At 38.3% G+C, this 18,138-nt stretch overlaps 1 protein-coding gene across 1 annotated transcript in view; it reads left to right on the top strand.

Moving 5' to 3' along the window:
* LOC149282546 (von Willebrand factor D and EGF domain-containing protein-like) overlaps positions 1-18,138 on the top strand; it is a 50,212-nt gene that overhangs the window by 19,481 nt on the left and 12,593 nt on the right. Inside the window, exons 5-18 of the mRNA XM_089498115.1 lie at positions 192-402; positions 933-995; positions 2,113-2,363; positions 3,593-3,682; positions 4,061-4,205; positions 4,803-5,017; positions 6,932-7,005; positions 7,148-7,421; positions 9,206-9,414; positions 13,011-13,945; positions 14,055-14,191; positions 15,292-15,447; positions 16,006-16,110; positions 17,550-17,664. Coding sequence (XP_089354241.1) covers positions 192-402; positions 933-995; positions 2,113-2,363; positions 3,593-3,682; positions 4,061-4,205; positions 4,803-5,017; positions 6,932-7,005; positions 7,148-7,421; positions 9,206-9,414; positions 13,011-13,945; positions 14,055-14,191; positions 15,292-15,447; positions 16,006-16,110; positions 17,550-17,664 — 2,980 coding nt within the window. The remainder of the gene's footprint in view (positions 1-191; positions 403-932; positions 996-2,112; positions 2,364-3,592; positions 3,683-4,060; positions 4,206-4,802; positions 5,018-6,931; positions 7,006-7,147; positions 7,422-9,205; positions 9,415-13,010; positions 13,946-14,054; positions 14,192-15,291; positions 15,448-16,005; positions 16,111-17,549; positions 17,665-18,138) is intronic.

Raw genomic sequence — 18,138 nt, 5'->3', positions numbered from 1 at the left:
AATATAAGAAATAAAAGGCAATGATAATAGAAAGCCAGTTTAAGGAATCTATATAAGCACTTTAACAAAACCTTTTCAGTGAACATAAGCGTAACAGAATGTAACAATAAAACTTTAGCACGGTATATAGATATGTGGGGGAAGTAAGCTATAGCTGATATATATATATTAATAATATTATTTCCCAACAGATGAATCATTGTGGTACCCAAGCTCCTGTTTGGTTGTCTTTACGCGACTCAGAATCTCTCCCTCCACCTGGGGAAATCAGACAACTCACGGCCTGCGCAACATGGCAGTTTTTCTTCAGTAGCACCAAGGACTGTTGCCTTTTCCGCATCCCAGTGACAGTCAGAAATTGTGGGGATTTCTTTGTGTATCTGTTACAGCCTACACAAGGATGTATGGGTTACTGTGCGGAGGGTTAGTAACCATTACTTTCTTGTACAGTTTAGTGCAGCTACAAATGACAGATGGACGTGTTTCTACTGAGTATCTGGAAGATTGTATTTCCTTTGACCAACGCAGCTTTTAGTCAGTGTAATTGTTTTGTGAATGTTTGTATTAGTAGAAAGGTACTACTTTTGTGTAATGGAATCTGTGGCAAACCGCTATTGCCGGTGGGTGACGCCGGTAAGGGATTCCTACTTTTCTTTTGTGTGTGACCAAAGAGTCACAGTAATAAAAATAATACAAAATGTTAAATTGTGAACTACACACGAGGGACTGTATATTCTTAATACTATTTTAATGATGTACTGACATCTGACGTCTCTAGTGAGAAATATTATTTTTCATTTAGTGTGACTAATGCAGGCCCCATATAATGGTCACAAGTGATCATAAAACATACAGAATTTTAAATTGTAAATATATATTTGTATATTTTGACCTATACCTAACCCTTACCATACTCTGTCTCTTTTTTTCAGCTGTCCCTGACAACAAATCAAAATGCAATGAGGGGGAAACTGAAGTTAACGGTGTGTGTATAAGTAAGTAACACATTCTAATAGGTTACATATTTAATTACATTTTTATATAAGAGATTATGCGCAGGACCGCTATCAGAAATATTGCAGAAGCATTTTCACACAGACTAACATACTTCCACACACTATGACACACATGAACTAGCATACTTACACACGCACACACATAGTGACATACTGGTTGGGTAGGAGTCTCTGTGCAAGGACAGGCTGGGGTGCCCTGTGTGGGGCAGGCAGGTGTAGATGCACATGGATGAAGACTACTTTCTGCTTCAGCTCTAGACTTCTTCCTTGGCACCATCTACAGGAACAGGACCGACACTGCTTGGGAAACTGGCAGCAGACAGACTCAGGATACGGGCAGACGGAAGTGGAGTCTCGGGAGACTGGCAGATGGTACTGCAGTCTAGGGATACTGTCAGACGGCAGCTGGGTCTTCAGCGCTGTCCCTCCTGTCTGTGACACACAATGAGGGGCAGGACAAGCTCAGCACTGGATTTAAAAACCTGGAACTGCTGACCTGATCTGCGTACCGTACCTGACTGTCCTGACTACCTCCTCTGTGTACCGACCTTGGCTCTGTCTGACTACTCATTTTGTGTACCAAACCAAGTACTGGCTGTTTACCTGTCCTGGGTACCTGAACTGGCTTTGGCTGGCTACCTGTCCCGAGCAACTACTTGTGGCATCACTTATCTACATGTATTCGGCACTCCAGCAAGTGTTTTACGTTCAGTTTCTGTAGTAGTTGCCTTTCTCTGAGCCTCCACACTGTTGGGATCCTGGTTTCCTCCATTAGTACTCAATCCTTTGATAGGTTATCCAGGGTGGATAACTCTTGTGGTGTGTGATTCTGGAGCTGGCATTGTGATACATACAATAACATACTTATACAGACTAACATTCTTACTTACACACACACATACACACATACCAACATACACACATACAGCAACATATCTATTTACACTTACACACAGGTGAGAAAGCAGGGTGGCTGAGTCTACTACACCAGTACCAGTTGTACCTCCCTGATGGCGGCCCTGATTGTACATTACAGTGTTGTAGTGGTTTCGTTTTACTAGAGTGCCTTCTAAACGGTATTTCTTTCTTTGTTTAGATATAGTGAACAAAGAAACTGTATTGCCAGACCCCCCAAGGAACCCAGAAATTGCAGCTGAATTGGTTGGCAACAATGTTTACCTCAAGTGTTCCTTTGATGCCCCTGATACCAACCTCTCCATGGGATTTTTAATAAAGTGGTCTAGACTCTCGGCTGAAGGAGTAAAGCTAGAACTGAGGCAGGAGGCTGTTATCCAGACAGTTTCTACTGTAGAACTTGATGGGATAAGTGTGAGACTCGGAGACAGGGTAAGAACAACCTGAAGTAGTCCTAATACTTAGACGGCTTCCAATCTCGCACGGCGTGAACAACGAGTAAATCACAAGTGGGAACACTTCCCAATTATACAGGCCTTAAAACTGCTTGCTATTAATGGGATTCAGTTTAGCGTTTTTTAACCTGAAAAATTAATAAACAACAAAAAAAAAGTGGTCTGAGATCACTGCTGTTTAGTTTGTTTTCCATACAGCTATGTAATATATGAGATTTTCAAGCAATTATAAACAAGTCAAGTTATATAATTTTTTCTATTTTGAAAAATCCCCACCGTTTTATTATTTTTATTTGTTTACGCTGCTTTAACGTTATATAGTTTAGTTTTTTTCCCTTTCAAAAGTAGATAGGGGTATTTCTACTTGATTAAGTGACCTGCATTTAATCATCCACATGTAATCTTGATTAGCACCTTACCATCCTTTACACTTTCTAAAGACTGGTGCTAATTGACTGGACCTCCATTATCAACTAAATCGCTGTAACTGGTCAAATGGAATGTGACATTTGCCTAAAGCTAATTTGCCCTTATTTAAAACTTTATTGTGATTAAATATATTGTCCTTTTTTATATTAGATTGATTTAAACATTTAAACAGATAAATAGATAACGGTGGTTTATTGTAGGGTTTAGAAATTAATCGTTTTTATTTCGGGGGTAATAATGATTATTTAAGAAAATAATGTGTACACCTTTCCTGTGATGTGATGTGTTTGCAACTGTGCAACTTTTAAGCACAATTCTGGTGCAAAATTTTACAATTTAGTAGGTAACGATCCCATCAGCAGTAAGATTACATTGTTTGCTGTGACAATTAGGTCACTTTTCAAACTTTCCACCAAAATGGTTCTTTCTATAGCAAAAAACAGCTTTGGTGTCACATGACAATTTAGTGTCCTGAGCAAAATAATACTAAAGAAATAAAAGTTTACATGATTAAATATTTTTTTCTTGCTGGGGCATTCAACAGTACCAGGAAAGATGCTTCTAATGATGTTACAAAAGAGTTAGTAAGTGGGACAATACCTTTAAATCCGTTCTCGGAACTTGACCGAATCTACAAGAACACCTTTTTAATAGAAAGAAAACATCAAAATATTTGTTAGGAATGTTTACATTACCTTAGGCTGTTCTAGAAGCACATAGATGATTATTATTTCTACTAATTACGTCCCAACTGCATTTATTATTTTACACCAACAGATATATTGCAGTGTTTCCAGCTTTTTACTAGAACAACCAGATGTTCACAGCACCATACAAGAAAGCAAGGAATTTTTCGCTGGCATTCAGGTATATTGTATACACTTTTACTGTCTATTATTACTGAAGTACACCCTTCTGAATACAGCCTTTGTACTTGAATAATGACATAGCCAAGGTTGCATTCCTGATTCCCCTACATCTACAGAGCTTAATTAATGGTCCTTCAAATTCTGTTTAAGTACTTATGTATAGTACTCACAATATGTCACTCATTCTAAGAAGGCTTGAATTGTGGGTTTCTATTACGTATGCACAAAATTGCTGCACCCTTCTAGAATTTGGGAACACACAATGCACATATTTTAAGAAAATGGGAAAATGTTGCACATTGCACAAGGTTACAAAATGAGTGTGAATGTTTTTTTGAAATTAGATTTAAATATTTCCATATTTGGTCTGTCCTAGATCCACCCAGAAGCCCTCACCATATCAGAAGATGGAAGAAGATACCGTTTGACTGTAGAAAGTACAGTACCGATTTCATGCTCTGGGACAACTGAATTGCAGAATGAATGTAAAATAACCCTGAAACTCCATACTGCAAATGAAGGTATGAGAATCTGCAGCATTCTGTCACATATGTTCTGCATTTAGGGGTCTTTCTCATGAGTTACGCGCATTTAGCACTGTGTCATGGCTAGACCAAAGCTTTCATGCCTTATACATTTTACAGGGCCAGCTAAGACCTCAATACAGGGAGAACATTGCTTGTGTTGGGCCTTCGTAATGATGTGTGGAGTAGAGTGATTCATGGGATATGGTGTGCCATTATAAAGTACACTGACCTTCATATCTGATGTTTTTTTCATTGTGAACTTCATTCTTTATTAAAAAAGAGCCTTTAATTAAAATAGTTTGATTCTCTAATTAAACAGATAAATATTGGGTTTAGTGATCTTGAGTTGTCTCTTTACCAGCAAACACATGGGATATTGTTTACAATCATTGACAAAAATATATTTTCCAAATCATGTTATTGAATTTTCAGATTTAACCAGGCTCAAAAAAATATATGCCGTATAATAAAATCAACTTTTCGTGCAAGAAAAACATATTTTATTTTCTTTGGATTACCCTGTGTAACAAAAGTTATCTTGTAGTCGTGAACTATGTTGTAAGCCTTATGTTTCTGTTTTGGATTTAACAGATGAAGAAAAACATGACTCTGATTTGGCACTTTCTTCCTGCCAAGTCGACCTCCCGCAGTCCGCCTGCCATAGTGGAAAGTGCAGTCAAGCAGTTCTTCATTACACTGCAGTGACGGACTTTGTAGCTGATGGAGACAAAGTTGCAAACATTGTGGTTGACGCCATAATTAGCTCAAGCTTTCTATGGAATGGTTATTCTCCATTAAGCACACAGGTAAAACAATCCATAATCCTTATTCATTGTGTATACTTATTACAAAACCAGCGCTAATCAGATACAACTCTACACACTTACAATTTTCTGTAGACTGGTCAGAGTCCAAGACATTTATTAATGACCTTACTGTTGAAATGGTACAAGCTGGTCAGAGTCCAAGACATATATTAATGACCCTAGTGTTGAAATAGTACAAGCTCCTAGGACTGTAATGTCTGGGAGATAGCCGTGTTGGCCTGCATGTGTGTGGGAATGCAAAGAAATATATCAGTGAGAATGTAAAGTATTAAAAAGGCAATATGAGATTTTAATAACGTCATATTATATATACAGAATATATACAATAAGTATTATAACTATGAAAGCACATTTCTGTGTGCTCTTCAGAATAGATTATAAATGAGGCTTTAGTATTCATTAAGAAGTTGAGTGGTCAGTCAAGTTAAGAGTATACTTGACTTATCAGACTCCGTCCCTTTTTCCTGATGTGAAGACTCAGTTCATCTGTCCTTGGTCTCTTCTTTGATTCAGGATAGCCATATGCCTACCTCATGCATGTTTAAACCCCCATAATGTATTAGCCTTTACCACTTCTGCTGGGGGTTGTTTCACCCTCTCAGACTCAATGGAGTATACATACTCTTCCAAAACAACTTGCTTATTCACTGATAATGTGAGTTTGTGAGTGCATGCAAATGAAAAATACACACCCCTTACACATACGTGTGTGTGGGTACGTGTGTCCACTGTACAAGACAGCCTTTAGACAAAACTTTGGAAGAGGTGCAACAGCCAGATCACCACTCATGGATAGCTTTTTGTATTTAAGTTTAAGTCCACTCATGGACAGCTTTGGTGCGTGCTCCTGGGTGCTGCAACTGTGCTGTGGGCAGCAGAAGCCAGAATACGATACTGAGTTCCCTTACGGGAAACCCAGACAAATTCCTCTCCCCGCCCATAGGAGGGTCGGATCTTGAGTCTCACCCCGAAGGGTGAGACTCCTTTGCTGGCCTTCTTTGAAGAGAGGAAGGGGCCAGAAGGCTCCCAATCCTCCTCTAGCAAAGTCCAGGCTTCACTGCCTCTAAAAAGAAAACAGTGTCCAAAAACAAGGTGACCGAATCATGTGCCAAATCATGGTGAGGGCCTCACCGTGAATTCAAACAAAACGTGAAATCAAATAAAGGGGAAATTAGTTGGCACTCATGAAAAACAAAGTGATATATAAATGAAAGAAGTGAAGGAAGACCGCCAGTGAGATCGTGTGCTCACCGTGTGACTCCAGCGCTTCTGCAGGGGCAAATCAGCACCTCAGGCTCCTTGGCTTGGCTTGGCTTCCCCCCCCGGGATTACACTTGATCTTAGCTAAAAGGCCAAGAATCAATGGACAGCTTCCTCATCCTTAACGGGACCTGTCAGCATGAGGCTGTGATACTGATTTAATACTTGAGGCTTCGGGTAGCCAAGAAATACCATTACATAAGTTATGGTGGGTAAAGGTGATGGAAATCCTTCCACTTAAATTCAAAGGATAGTAGAAGTATTATTAAACACTCATCCACAGACACCAGACAAGCCAGAAGGCTTGTTTTTTCCTGAGAAATCTCATGGTGCTTCCACAATCACAGGGGATTCTGGGTAGGCGCATGCAAATAAGGCTAACAATTATCACCTTTTGCCTCTATATTAATTTTATACATGGATCCCTTGAAAGTAATTGCCCGCTGTACAAGACAGCCTTTAGACAAAACTCGGGAAGAGGTGCAATAGCCAGATCACCGCTCATGGACAGCAGTTTCAGGTTGTGATACTGGCTTAATACTTATCTACAAAAGTAATTTTCATATTTCAACTTTCCGGCATAAGTGCGATTTAAAGGGAAATGTTTCTGTATTTTAAGTTATTTTTGCTTAGATTACAGTAAAGGACCTCCCCACTGCCTACTGCTATTCATTTACGGATCCTCATGTCATCACATTTGATGGAAGGTAATAGTAAAAATATACGTTTCTTTTTGTTTCAAAGGCTATGATTACACCTTATCCCACCTGAAATTGCTCAGGTGCAATATGATTTCTCACAAAGCAAAGAAATAATTTTATTGTATTTATTCTTATTGTGTGGATTCAGGGTTTATGATAATTTCAACACTGGGACCTTTGTGTTATACAAGAGCGTGTCTCGCGATTTTGAGGTGCATGTCCGGCAGTGGGATTGCGGAAGTGTTCACCACCCAGCCTCGTGCAACTGTGGCTTTGTTGCTAAAGAAGAAGGAGACATTATTACATTTGATATGTGTAGTGGACAGCTCCATGAATCCCAGCCACATCTGTCAGTGAAGAGTCAGGATTCCTCAACAACTAATTTCAGAATTACTGAACATTATCTTGGAAGAAAGATCACAGTATGTATTACACTTTATTATTGGGAACTATTTGCATATTACAGTTGAGGAAAAGTGGGTTTTATTTTATAGTGTTTCAATAAATGTCCTTTATCTGCTGACCAGTAGAAAGTCAAATTGTTTTAAGAATGTCCTTGACATCCAATACAGGTAGTAGAATATTTTCAAAGAACACGTCTCCTTAACTGGGGGTGGCAAAAAGGGGGCACATTTCAGAATCCCCCCATCATGTAAGTTTAAAGGGATCTCTCAGGTATCACAGGCATTAAAGTGCATATGATGGCTGTAGTGTCCTTTTAATATTGGTAGAACTGAACATTCAGTGCTAGGTTAGAATTCTTAGAACTTTCTTCCATGTTTTACTTTGTTACAAGTGATTTTTTTAAGCAATTTGTGGGGGGGGTATGTAAAGTTTTGTACATATTCATTCCCCATCAGGTATTTAAAAGAGAAACAAAAATGTTCTCTCTGATCAGGCCATCAATAAACTAAAATGTTAAAATAGGAGGCGATAACAACAAAACCTACTATTATATGTTCGGAATCAGACTTATTAGAAATCTTGTGTTGAATACATAAACTATTAATCACTCAATTCTAAATTAATTTCTAAACCACTGCAAGGATAAGTGGAAACTGTCAAAAAGGAAGTCATAACATGAGTATCGGCAAGTGATTTATTACTGCAATATGGTGCTGGAGGGCTCTATAACTCTCTCTAATATGATTCATGACTTCCACCTATTAAGGGGTTAATTTAATGGCCTGTGGGAAAGTATTAATCTATATGCCAGAAAACAGATGTTTTCAGCGTGTCCTAGAGGAGAGCCTTCCTGGAAGCTGGTCAAGAGAGAGCATTGTTATATTAAATCAGCAAATATATGTTTCAGCAAATGGCTTTTCTATCACAAAGAACTAATAAGAGACTCATTCAAATTGTTGCTTTCCAGTTTTTATTGCATAATAAGTCTAAGACACCGTCTGAATATAAATCATTAGATAACTGCTCTGGTATTATTTCAGTATGTCTGCTAAATATGATCAGATATATACCGGTATTTTAGTAATCCAGTGATTACTTAACAAAAACTACATAGTGGTAGACAAATCTACACTAATACTATTCAATTAAGAAGTAGCTTTGTTTAAAGGGGAACTCACTAAATGTAAAAAAAAAAAGTCTTCATAAATATTGGGTTGTTTTCTTTTTTAAAACAGCTCTAACTGCATAATATAATGTTTATATGGCGATACATTTTAGCCATTTGTGTATATTTTAATCTTAGCCCAATCTGCAAGGCTCCATAATCATACAGCATGTGCTATAGAATGTAATGGGTTCGCTCACTCAGCCTGATACTCTCTCTTATAAACGTCTACGGCGGAACATACTTCATTAGCGTTGCTGTAAAGAATCAGTTCAGGGAAATCCACCCAAAATATCTGCAGTTTGATAAATCACTGTATACAGCACTGTACAGTGATATTGTACTCAAAGAATTAATTATTTTCCCCATAAAAGCTATAAGGTATTCTGGGAAATGTTGCATATTTGCTTTTTGAGCATGGGCACCAAAACAGATATAAACAATATTAAGGCATTTAAAGCAGTTTGAGTATAGGCCTAGGCAGTATAACCATCTCCTTTATGTCTCAGTATGTTTCTAGCTATAACCATCTTGTAGTACCAGCTGGGCTGATAAAAGATTTTGGCACTGAAAAGGAAATTACATATGCCTGGATATGGGTTTATGAGTAAATATTATCTCGCTATCTTTTTCTAGATCACTTTCTCATCTGGAGCCTTTATCCGAGCAGATGTGAGTGAATGGGGGATGAGTTTGACTCTCCGGGCTCCTGGCTTAGATTTTAACAATACCCTTGGTCTTTGTGGTACCTTTGATGGGAACGCAGAAAATGATTTTCATAACCGAAAAGGAATTGAACTTGAAGACACTTCACTCAGCCACCTTCATTTCATCAGTCAATGGAAGTAAGTTTTCTGCTTCCAGAAGTTTTTGGTATAAAAAATGGATTTAGCAGAACAAAAATGTGATTTCCCACCTTTTTCTACTCTTACAGATATGTACAATCATTACTTTACCTGAATCCTACACAGTATGAGAGAGAGTTGTATCCAATTCCTTATTAACCACAAGCAATGAAATGTAGTTCATACAATAATTTCATAATTAACAATTATTATGAATACATTATTGTGTAATAATAGCTTTTTTATATTTTCTCCCTTTGAGAATGAATTGAGATACTAAATAGTATGTTTAAACAATAAATTGTGTCTACTAAATACTCACTTAGTGTTTGGTCGCCAACTGGATAAATGCGGCCTCATAAGTGTAAGAGCAAAATGTGCGGCCGTGTTTATCCAGCCAGCGGATATACCGGTATGTACATAGTTCATTGACTACATAGTCATTCGTATGTAAACATAATAAAAGTATATTTTGATTTACTGATATAAGATATACTGATGTTTTTTGGACACATGAGAAAAAAATCACCAATTCAAACAGAACAATGTGAAATCCTTCTATCAAAGAGTTTCAAAAGCAGTTATGTTATCTCCATATCAGATAAGACTATATGGCATTCAATATACTTCAAAGGAAAATAATTTAACACTGATTGCAGAAAACAAGATATCATTTAATGGTGGATGGAAATGGTTTGAAAATTCAGCTCAATTTAAATTAAACTTACTATAGATATGATAAAAGTGTTTAACCAATTTAGTCATTTAACGAAGGACCAGGGCCGGCCTTTGGGGTGTGCGACCTGTGCGACCGCACAGGGCGCCACACTCCAGGGGCGCCGCCGCCACCGTAGCGTACCGCTGCCGCCAGCAGCGTACCTAGCGGGGGGGCGAGCGGCACCCGGTGCTGCTCATCAGGGGGGCACCCGGCACCCCTCCAGAGACGGACAGTAATGTCCGCCGCTGGAGGAGCAGGCTCGCAAGGGAGCGGTATCGGAGGTCTTTAACAGACCTCCGGCTCCCTTGAGTGATTTTAAGCCGGTTCAAGGATCTCCCTTGAACCCGGCTTAACATCACTCAAGGGAGCCGGAGGTCTGTTAAAGACCTCCGATACCGCTTCCTTGTGATCCGCGCGGCAACAGCTGCTGTGCGCCGGGGTTTGTTGTCAGATCCCGGCGCACAGCACTGAAGCCGCGCCCACCGCTGTCCGTGCCCTCTGACCCGGAAGAAGACAGAAGAACTGAAGAAGAAGAACGAAGAGGAGGAAAAGGAGCTGTAAGGAGAAAAGAGGAAAGGTAGGAAAGCATTCAGTGAGAGTGGATTGGTATGTGTGTGGATTAGTGTATATGTGTGGATTGGTATATATGTGTGGATTGGTATATATGTGGATTGGTATACATGTGGATTGGTATACGTCTGGATTGGTATGTGTGTGGATTGGTATATATGTGTGGATTGGTATATATGTGCGGATTGGTATACGTGTGGATTGGTATACATGTGTGGATTGGTAAGTGTGGATTGGTATATATGTGTGGATTAGTGTATACGTGTGGATTGGTATACGTGTGGATTGGCATACGTGTGGATTGGTATGCGTGTGGATTGGTATGCGTGTGGATTAGTATATGTGTGGATTGGTATATATGTGTGGATTGGTATATATGTGGATTGGTATACATGTGGATTGGTATACGTCTGGATTGGTATGTGTGTGGATTGGTATATATGTGTGGATTGGTATATATGTGCGGATTGGTATACGTGTGGATTGGTATACATGTGTGGATTGGTAAGTGTGGATTGGTATATATGTGTGGATTAGTGTATACGTGTGGATTGGTATACGTGTGGATTGGCATACGTGTGGATTGGTATGCGTGTGGATTGGTATGCGTGTGGATTAGTATATGTGCGGATTGGTAAGTGTGTGAGAGTGATGGGTGTTATGCTGTACCATTTCCAATGTCTTTTTCATGATCTAATTATGCTCTAAAAGTACATCATAACTCCCATCACTCTATACTGTTCCATACAGTGGCAGAGCTGGGAGGCAGAGGCTTTGCACCCCCACCGCAGGACTCCTGAAAGGTAAGTGAACTTCAAAGAGGGAAAGGGTAGATAGTTAGGAGGCCGTATATAGGGAGAAGGGAGTGAGACAGGGGAAAGGGGGTAGATAGGGAGAAGGGAGTGAGAAGGGGTAGATACGGCAGAAGAGAGTGAGAAGGGGGAGATAGGGCAATCATACTCCTATCATGCCAAGTCTGCGAGTAAATCCTGGAATCTGGGTATGCCTGGGCATGATAGGAATGTGATTGCTGTTAATCATATATATATATGATATATATAGACTTGAAAACCGAAGTTGTTTGTGTGGTTATTTGGAAAGTCCCTGGAGTGCCGGTAACTATTTTTGGACTTTATATATATATCATGTCCTGATGAAAGTCAGTAATGACTGAAACGTCGACTTGACTTTGAATAAAATGAAATTGTCAATTTAAAGACCTGGAGTGCTGACCATCTTTTTGAAAGTGTTTTATATATATATATATATATATATATATATAATATTATTTAATTGTTTTCTCCTATTTTGGTGTGTTACTTACTTTAAATAAAAGTGTTAGATTTTTTACGGTGTTGGGGGGGTCATATTCGGTTTTGGCCAGGTAAATGCTGCACTTTCGGTTTCAGTCCAGAATTTGTTTCGGTGCATCCCTACTACTAAGCCAGACAATTAAGTGGTAGGCCTAGACCACATCAATGTTTGGCGTAGTATATAGTGATTGGGGTTTTGTTACAAGTTTTTATTCCTTTCTTTTTTTGGGATGGGGGGGCGCCAGAGGAGTAGTCCGCACAGGGCGCCAGAACACCTAAGGCCGGCTCTGCGAAGGACTGTATTCTTATTGATATAAATTATAAAATTTGGAAAATTACTAAATCTTAGAGTAGAAAATGTGGATTATTAGATGTATGCAGCAAAAGTTTAAAGTAACTTCAACACAAATAAAGCTCCTGTCTATTGGTATACTGTTATAGGTATATATTATACAACATAGTATACAACTGAAAAATAATTTTGAAAAAACATAAAATCAGTGTTTGATTTGTTTAAACAATTTGTTTTCATTATATATCTGTTTCAAAAAGTTTAGTTTAGCCAAGGATATTTTCACCAATAATTAGACAAACTAGAAAATCAAATTGCCTTTAGTGGACCGAACTTAATAAATGCAGTTTGATCAAATAATTTGAAACGCTATCTATCAGGATCTATCTGGAAAGAGAAAATCTTTTTCAGAGACATTCAGAGTCCAGGATTGTTGTCTACTGAGCGTTGGATCCCTTTAGGTTTTTGCGTTCAACTCAACAGGATCCAACCAATCAAATGATCTTGTCAGTTCTTTTTATGGTTATCAAAGTCAGAAAAACTACAGGGTCATTAGTAACTTCAAAACTTAGCAAGATAACCCTCTGGAGCTCACATGTTTTTCATTTCTCTTCAGCACATAATTATCCAAACATGTTTTAAATTATGCAATATGCGAGATATTACCATGTTAACCATCGCTGTTACCATTTTGTCATTACAGGATTTCTGCGGGAGAAAGTTTTTTTGATAAAGTGCCATCTTTTTCACAGTCCTCAAACAATGTGAAGTATTGTAGATGCAAAGAGAGGAATCAGATGTATCAACCTCCTAACACACTCTATACAACTTCTCACACTGAGTCCAGTCTTTGTAAAGAAAATGATAATGTTCTGTTTCCAATACTGATACCCGGTCTGGACATTACCACTGAGTACGTCAACACACCAGATACTCTCCGGAACCTTAATAAGCGTTCTGTTGTAGATAGTTCTCTTAAGACAACAACATTTAATGATGTGGAGAATTCTACTGGACAAATACGTAAAACAAAGGAACACACCATAGGGAAAACAAAAATAACATATGTAAAAAAGAACACTCAACACAGCCATATTTCTACAGAGAAATTTGTTAGAAACAGAATGAAACGTCAGAATTATTATGAATATCTTTCTACATTCCCATATCAAAGCCTAAGCCAAACTGACTTGGAAGGATTCAGCTACTTCTTCCCTGAAGACCACTCTACATATACCCACCAGGACTTTTTGCCTTCCTGGCCTACCCCATCAGGCCTAAGTCATTCATATGTTTTAGAATTTTGCCAGCACTCTGTTTTGAACTCCAGCATAGGGAAACTGTGTGTTGATTTCCTTGGAACACATCCTAAAGAAGTAGTCGATATGTGCATCACAGATGTATTATTGAAGGATGACCTAAGCTGGGCAGAAGCTGGTGTGGCGCTGTTGGAAAATGAATGTGAAAGAAAACTCTTAGAATTAAGAAGTCACAATACAGGATATATGGAACAAATGGTGGACCACATTCTCTTGGCCTTAAAATGTCCGAATCACTGTAGTGGCAATGGGCAGTGTATGGATTGGGGATGTTCCTGTTTTCAAGGTTATGGGTCCTATGATTGTAGCATTTTGATTGGTAAGTACTTAAATTATAGGAATATAAATACAATCAAAGGAAATGTAAGAATGTTTTCTGTCATTGGTTATGGCTTTGTTGTACTGACTGTGCTTTAACTCTTTTGAAGACCAGGTGCCTGAGATTTTGGAGCTGGAAAATTCTGGACTCTGTGATGTTCGGACATATGACTGTACTACTGTGAGGGTGTTTGGACAAGGGTTTAAAGAGGTGCTTAATCTCAAGTGTGAATTTACCAAGATGCAGGTATGTGATTGTACAAGTTCAGTTGAAAACGTTATGCTATATTATTTTTCTCTATGTTCATAATCATACTGAGAATGTTATTCAGACCTTTTTCTATCCATATGATGTCTTAATTGGATTAATCAGCTAAGCTATACTATATGACCAAACATATGTGGAAACCCATTTCATAAAGCTTCTGATGCACGGTGCTTGCACTGATGTTGCTCCAGTTTGGAACTGTAGTGTGTGATGCTACATAGGAGGTTGATTTTTTTGTGTGCTTCGGCACTCAGGAGCCCCACTTGTGAGTGTGTGGTCTACTGCTTTGAGGCTGAGCTAATGCTGTTTTTAGACGCTTACACTTCACAAGGCTTGCGCTTACAGTGGAACGGGGCGGAATTCACAAACTCACTTGTGGCAAAGGTGGTTTTCTTTGACAGCCAGAAACACCTAAACTTAATAATTAGAATTAGTAAACCAAACATAATTATTTGGAGAATTTATATAAAAATAAATATGAAAGTGTGCCTGTGACGGAAGCCTCCATCACTGGGACCACTGGAGAAGCCTGACTGCCAGCCTCCTCCCTATTGACTATGGGCCCTGGGTTTGTAAAGGCTTCTGTGGCTACCCCCAGCAGTATCCTCTCATCACTGGCTGAGGGGATTATCTCCAGCAGACAGCCAGGATCTGCCACCAGGGAGTGACCACCATTCTTTGATGTTTAATGTTGTATAAATCAGTCTCCCCCCACCTATTGTATTGTTAATCCCGTTACTGCCCCTGTTGTCTCTGAGAGGCAGATTAAGGGGGCGGTTTGTGTCCCAATATCTTGTTTTATGTTAATGTGTGTTTTGCTGGATATATCCAGCTCTGTGTGTGAGAAATAAATCAGTCTTCGTTTGGTTTTACCCTACACTGAGTCTCGGCTAGTGACTGGGGAACCGGGGAAAGTGTGGTGTCCCAGGCTAAGGGAGCACAAGACAGCGGAGGTAGTCGGCCGGACTAGCCAGCTCCGTGACAGTGCCTTAATGTTGCTTTACATATTGTTTACAATTCAACTATTCTTTACAACTAAACTGTTGTTATATCTTTGTATTGTCTTGCCTTTCTCCCAGTATAGTGGTGGCAAATGGATCCTTACTGAACCAGTCCTGATGGATGCTGCTTTCAGGAATACTAGAACCATTGATTGTCAGGTTCCTGTAGATGCCCATCAGTCTGAGGGCATTGGCCTGGTGGATGATAAGCCAATTGCCAAGTGGCAAGTAAAGGTATTACTCTTATGTTTTGTAATTATGCTCCAACTAAACAATGGGACACATAGAAATGATTACACATACCCATTTACCTTGATAATTTTGTGATTGCGTGCTTTATTCGCAGGAAATTAGCAAAATATTATGCGTTATCCATATGTATATAGTCTGATGATTTGTCCAGCTATAAATACTCAGATCTTAATCAGTCCTTGGCCTTGTCTTATATTCAGGATAGCCATATGTCTATCCCATGCATGTTTAAATTTCCTCACTGTATTAGCCTCTATGACTTCTGATGGGAGGATGTTCCGCTTATGTACTACCTTCTCACTAAAGTAAAACTTCCTTATATTACATCATCTAAACCTCTGACCCTCTAGTGTAAGATTGAAATCTTGTTGTAATATTTGTACTCCCCTGTAGACTTCCCTCCTGTAGTTTGTGAAATCCTTTTAATATTTAAATGTTTCTATCACATCTCCTCTCCTTTCTTCCAATCTATACCCTATTATGACCCCTTAGTCTTTCCTGGTACGTTCTAATGTGTATTCCAAATTTATTAATCCACAGGTATCTAATGATGGTTATACCTTTAGTAATGTTAAAGTAATTACTTTATATGATGGAGCATGCCAAACCTGTGACCCAGGGTCGGATGGACTATGTACGTTAAAGGTACAGTGTGTATTACATGGGTCTTTACTTTGTTGACAAAAAGATTTTTCTGCACTGGTTTATTGTTTTTTTGCACAGTCAGAATCATATCTGGTTACAGCGTGTAAGTCTGTATAACAATACTGGATAATAAATCCCGCGGTAACGCGGACACATTGGATGGGATGATAATTCTTACGCATCGAAAATCTCTTGGTAAACAACATTTGGGGTATAAACTGTGCTAACATTATTTGTTTTTAGTACAGATTTGATGTAAAATGGATGTATATAATGGCCAAGGTTGCTTTTATGTAGGAGGTAGTGGGCATTTTAATTATCTGCATTTGTGGATTATATGTAAACGAGGAGAAGGTCTACTTAATGCAGCTGTTTTTTTCCCATTTTAATATTTATAAATAAGCCATACAGGCAAAACACGTATGGCAGCGATTGCTGTGATTGCTTTTATCTTCTGCACCCCAATATATTTATATTTCCACCTGGAGTATTTTTTATTTGAGTTCCGATATCAGTCTCATCAGAAGCATCATTTGTTTTTCTGATTTGCTTAGTCTGACCCTGACTTTTGTTTATGCTCATTGCAAAACTTAAATGTACTGTTTCAAAATGAAAGGACCATTTCATAAGTTATGGTGGGTAAAGGTGATGGAAAACCATTCCACTAAAATTAACTCATCTACATTCACCAAACACCAAACAAGCCAGAAGGCTTGTTTTCCCTCAGAAATCTCATGGTGCTGCCACAACCACAGGGATTCTGGGTAGGCGCATGCAAATAAGGTCAATAATTATCACCTTTGCCTCTATATCCACTTTATACATGGATTCCTTGGAAGTAATTGTCCGCTGTACAGGACAGCCTTTAGACAAAACTTGGGAAGAGGTGTTTTGCCGTTAATTTAGCTTGGAAAGGCTGTTACTGAGCTCTGCCGTTTGCAAACAGCACGATGATGTACTGTGTTCCTCGTCTAGTTAGTTAACCATGTCTGTCTTACAATAGAGATACAGTATAGTGTGGATGTGGACAAAACAGGAGTAGGGGTGAACAGAGTATCCATACAGGAACAGCAGAGTCATTTGTTCTAAATGTGGCTTTTACCGTTACTGCCTACCCTGAGCAATGACTAAGAACGGCATAGCAATTCTCACAAAACATGGTCGAACATAGAAAAAAATACACGTATATATATATATATATAAACAAATTTATTCCTAATGAATATTTAGATGAATATATATATATATATATATATATATATATATATATATATATATATATATAATGCAAATGTCTCTGTTAAGCTACTGAGCCATTGAGGTGCATTTCTTTGAAATAATAGGATAATATATTCATCTAAATATTCATTAGGAATAAATTTGTTGTTTTTGCAATAAATCTCTTAATATCCACCTTGACTTTTTATTTGTTTTTTCAGGAGAAAACATGTAATATAGATGGACTTTGTTATGGCGAGGGGGACCCCAATCCTACCAGCCCATGTTTAGTCTGCAGGCCAGACATCTCAAAACTAACATGGTCAATTGCCGAAAGTAAGATTTTTTTTTTTTCTAACGTAGACTGCATTTCTTTTTTTGTTTTCAGACAATATATTTGGCTATTTCAAATTCTTGAATTATTATTATATCTTATTTATATACATTGACAATGATTTACACAGCATTTCTTACGATACATATTTCCAGGGGTATGACAAAACTAGAAAAAATGACAAGATACGGCAAACCAATACAAGCTTACACTCTAATTTAAATCTGAATTAGATTTTTAAATATATTATATTACTGTAGTATATAGTGCTATATTATTATTATTCCGTAGTGCTGTACAATGGTTAAACCGGACATAACAAGTACTGTATAATAAAACAATTTGACTTACAGGAACAAGAGGTAAGGGCCCTGCTCAAACAAGCTTACAAGCTAAATAAAAAATACAACAAAATACATTACCCTAAAACAATCCTATGACATTTTATTAGTCTTATTTGACATTAAATAACAGCA

Source organism: Sceloporus occidentalis, unplaced genomic scaffold (genome assembly GCF_023333645.1).
Source record: "Sceloporus occidentalis isolate IW3139 unplaced genomic scaffold, rSceOcc1.0.p SCAF_113, whole genome shotgun sequence".
NCBI lineage: Eukaryota > Metazoa > Chordata > Lepidosauria > Squamata > Phrynosomatidae > Sceloporus > Sceloporus occidentalis.
Note: the sequence above shows the minus strand (reverse complement) of the source record. Positions and strands in the feature narration are given on the sequence as shown.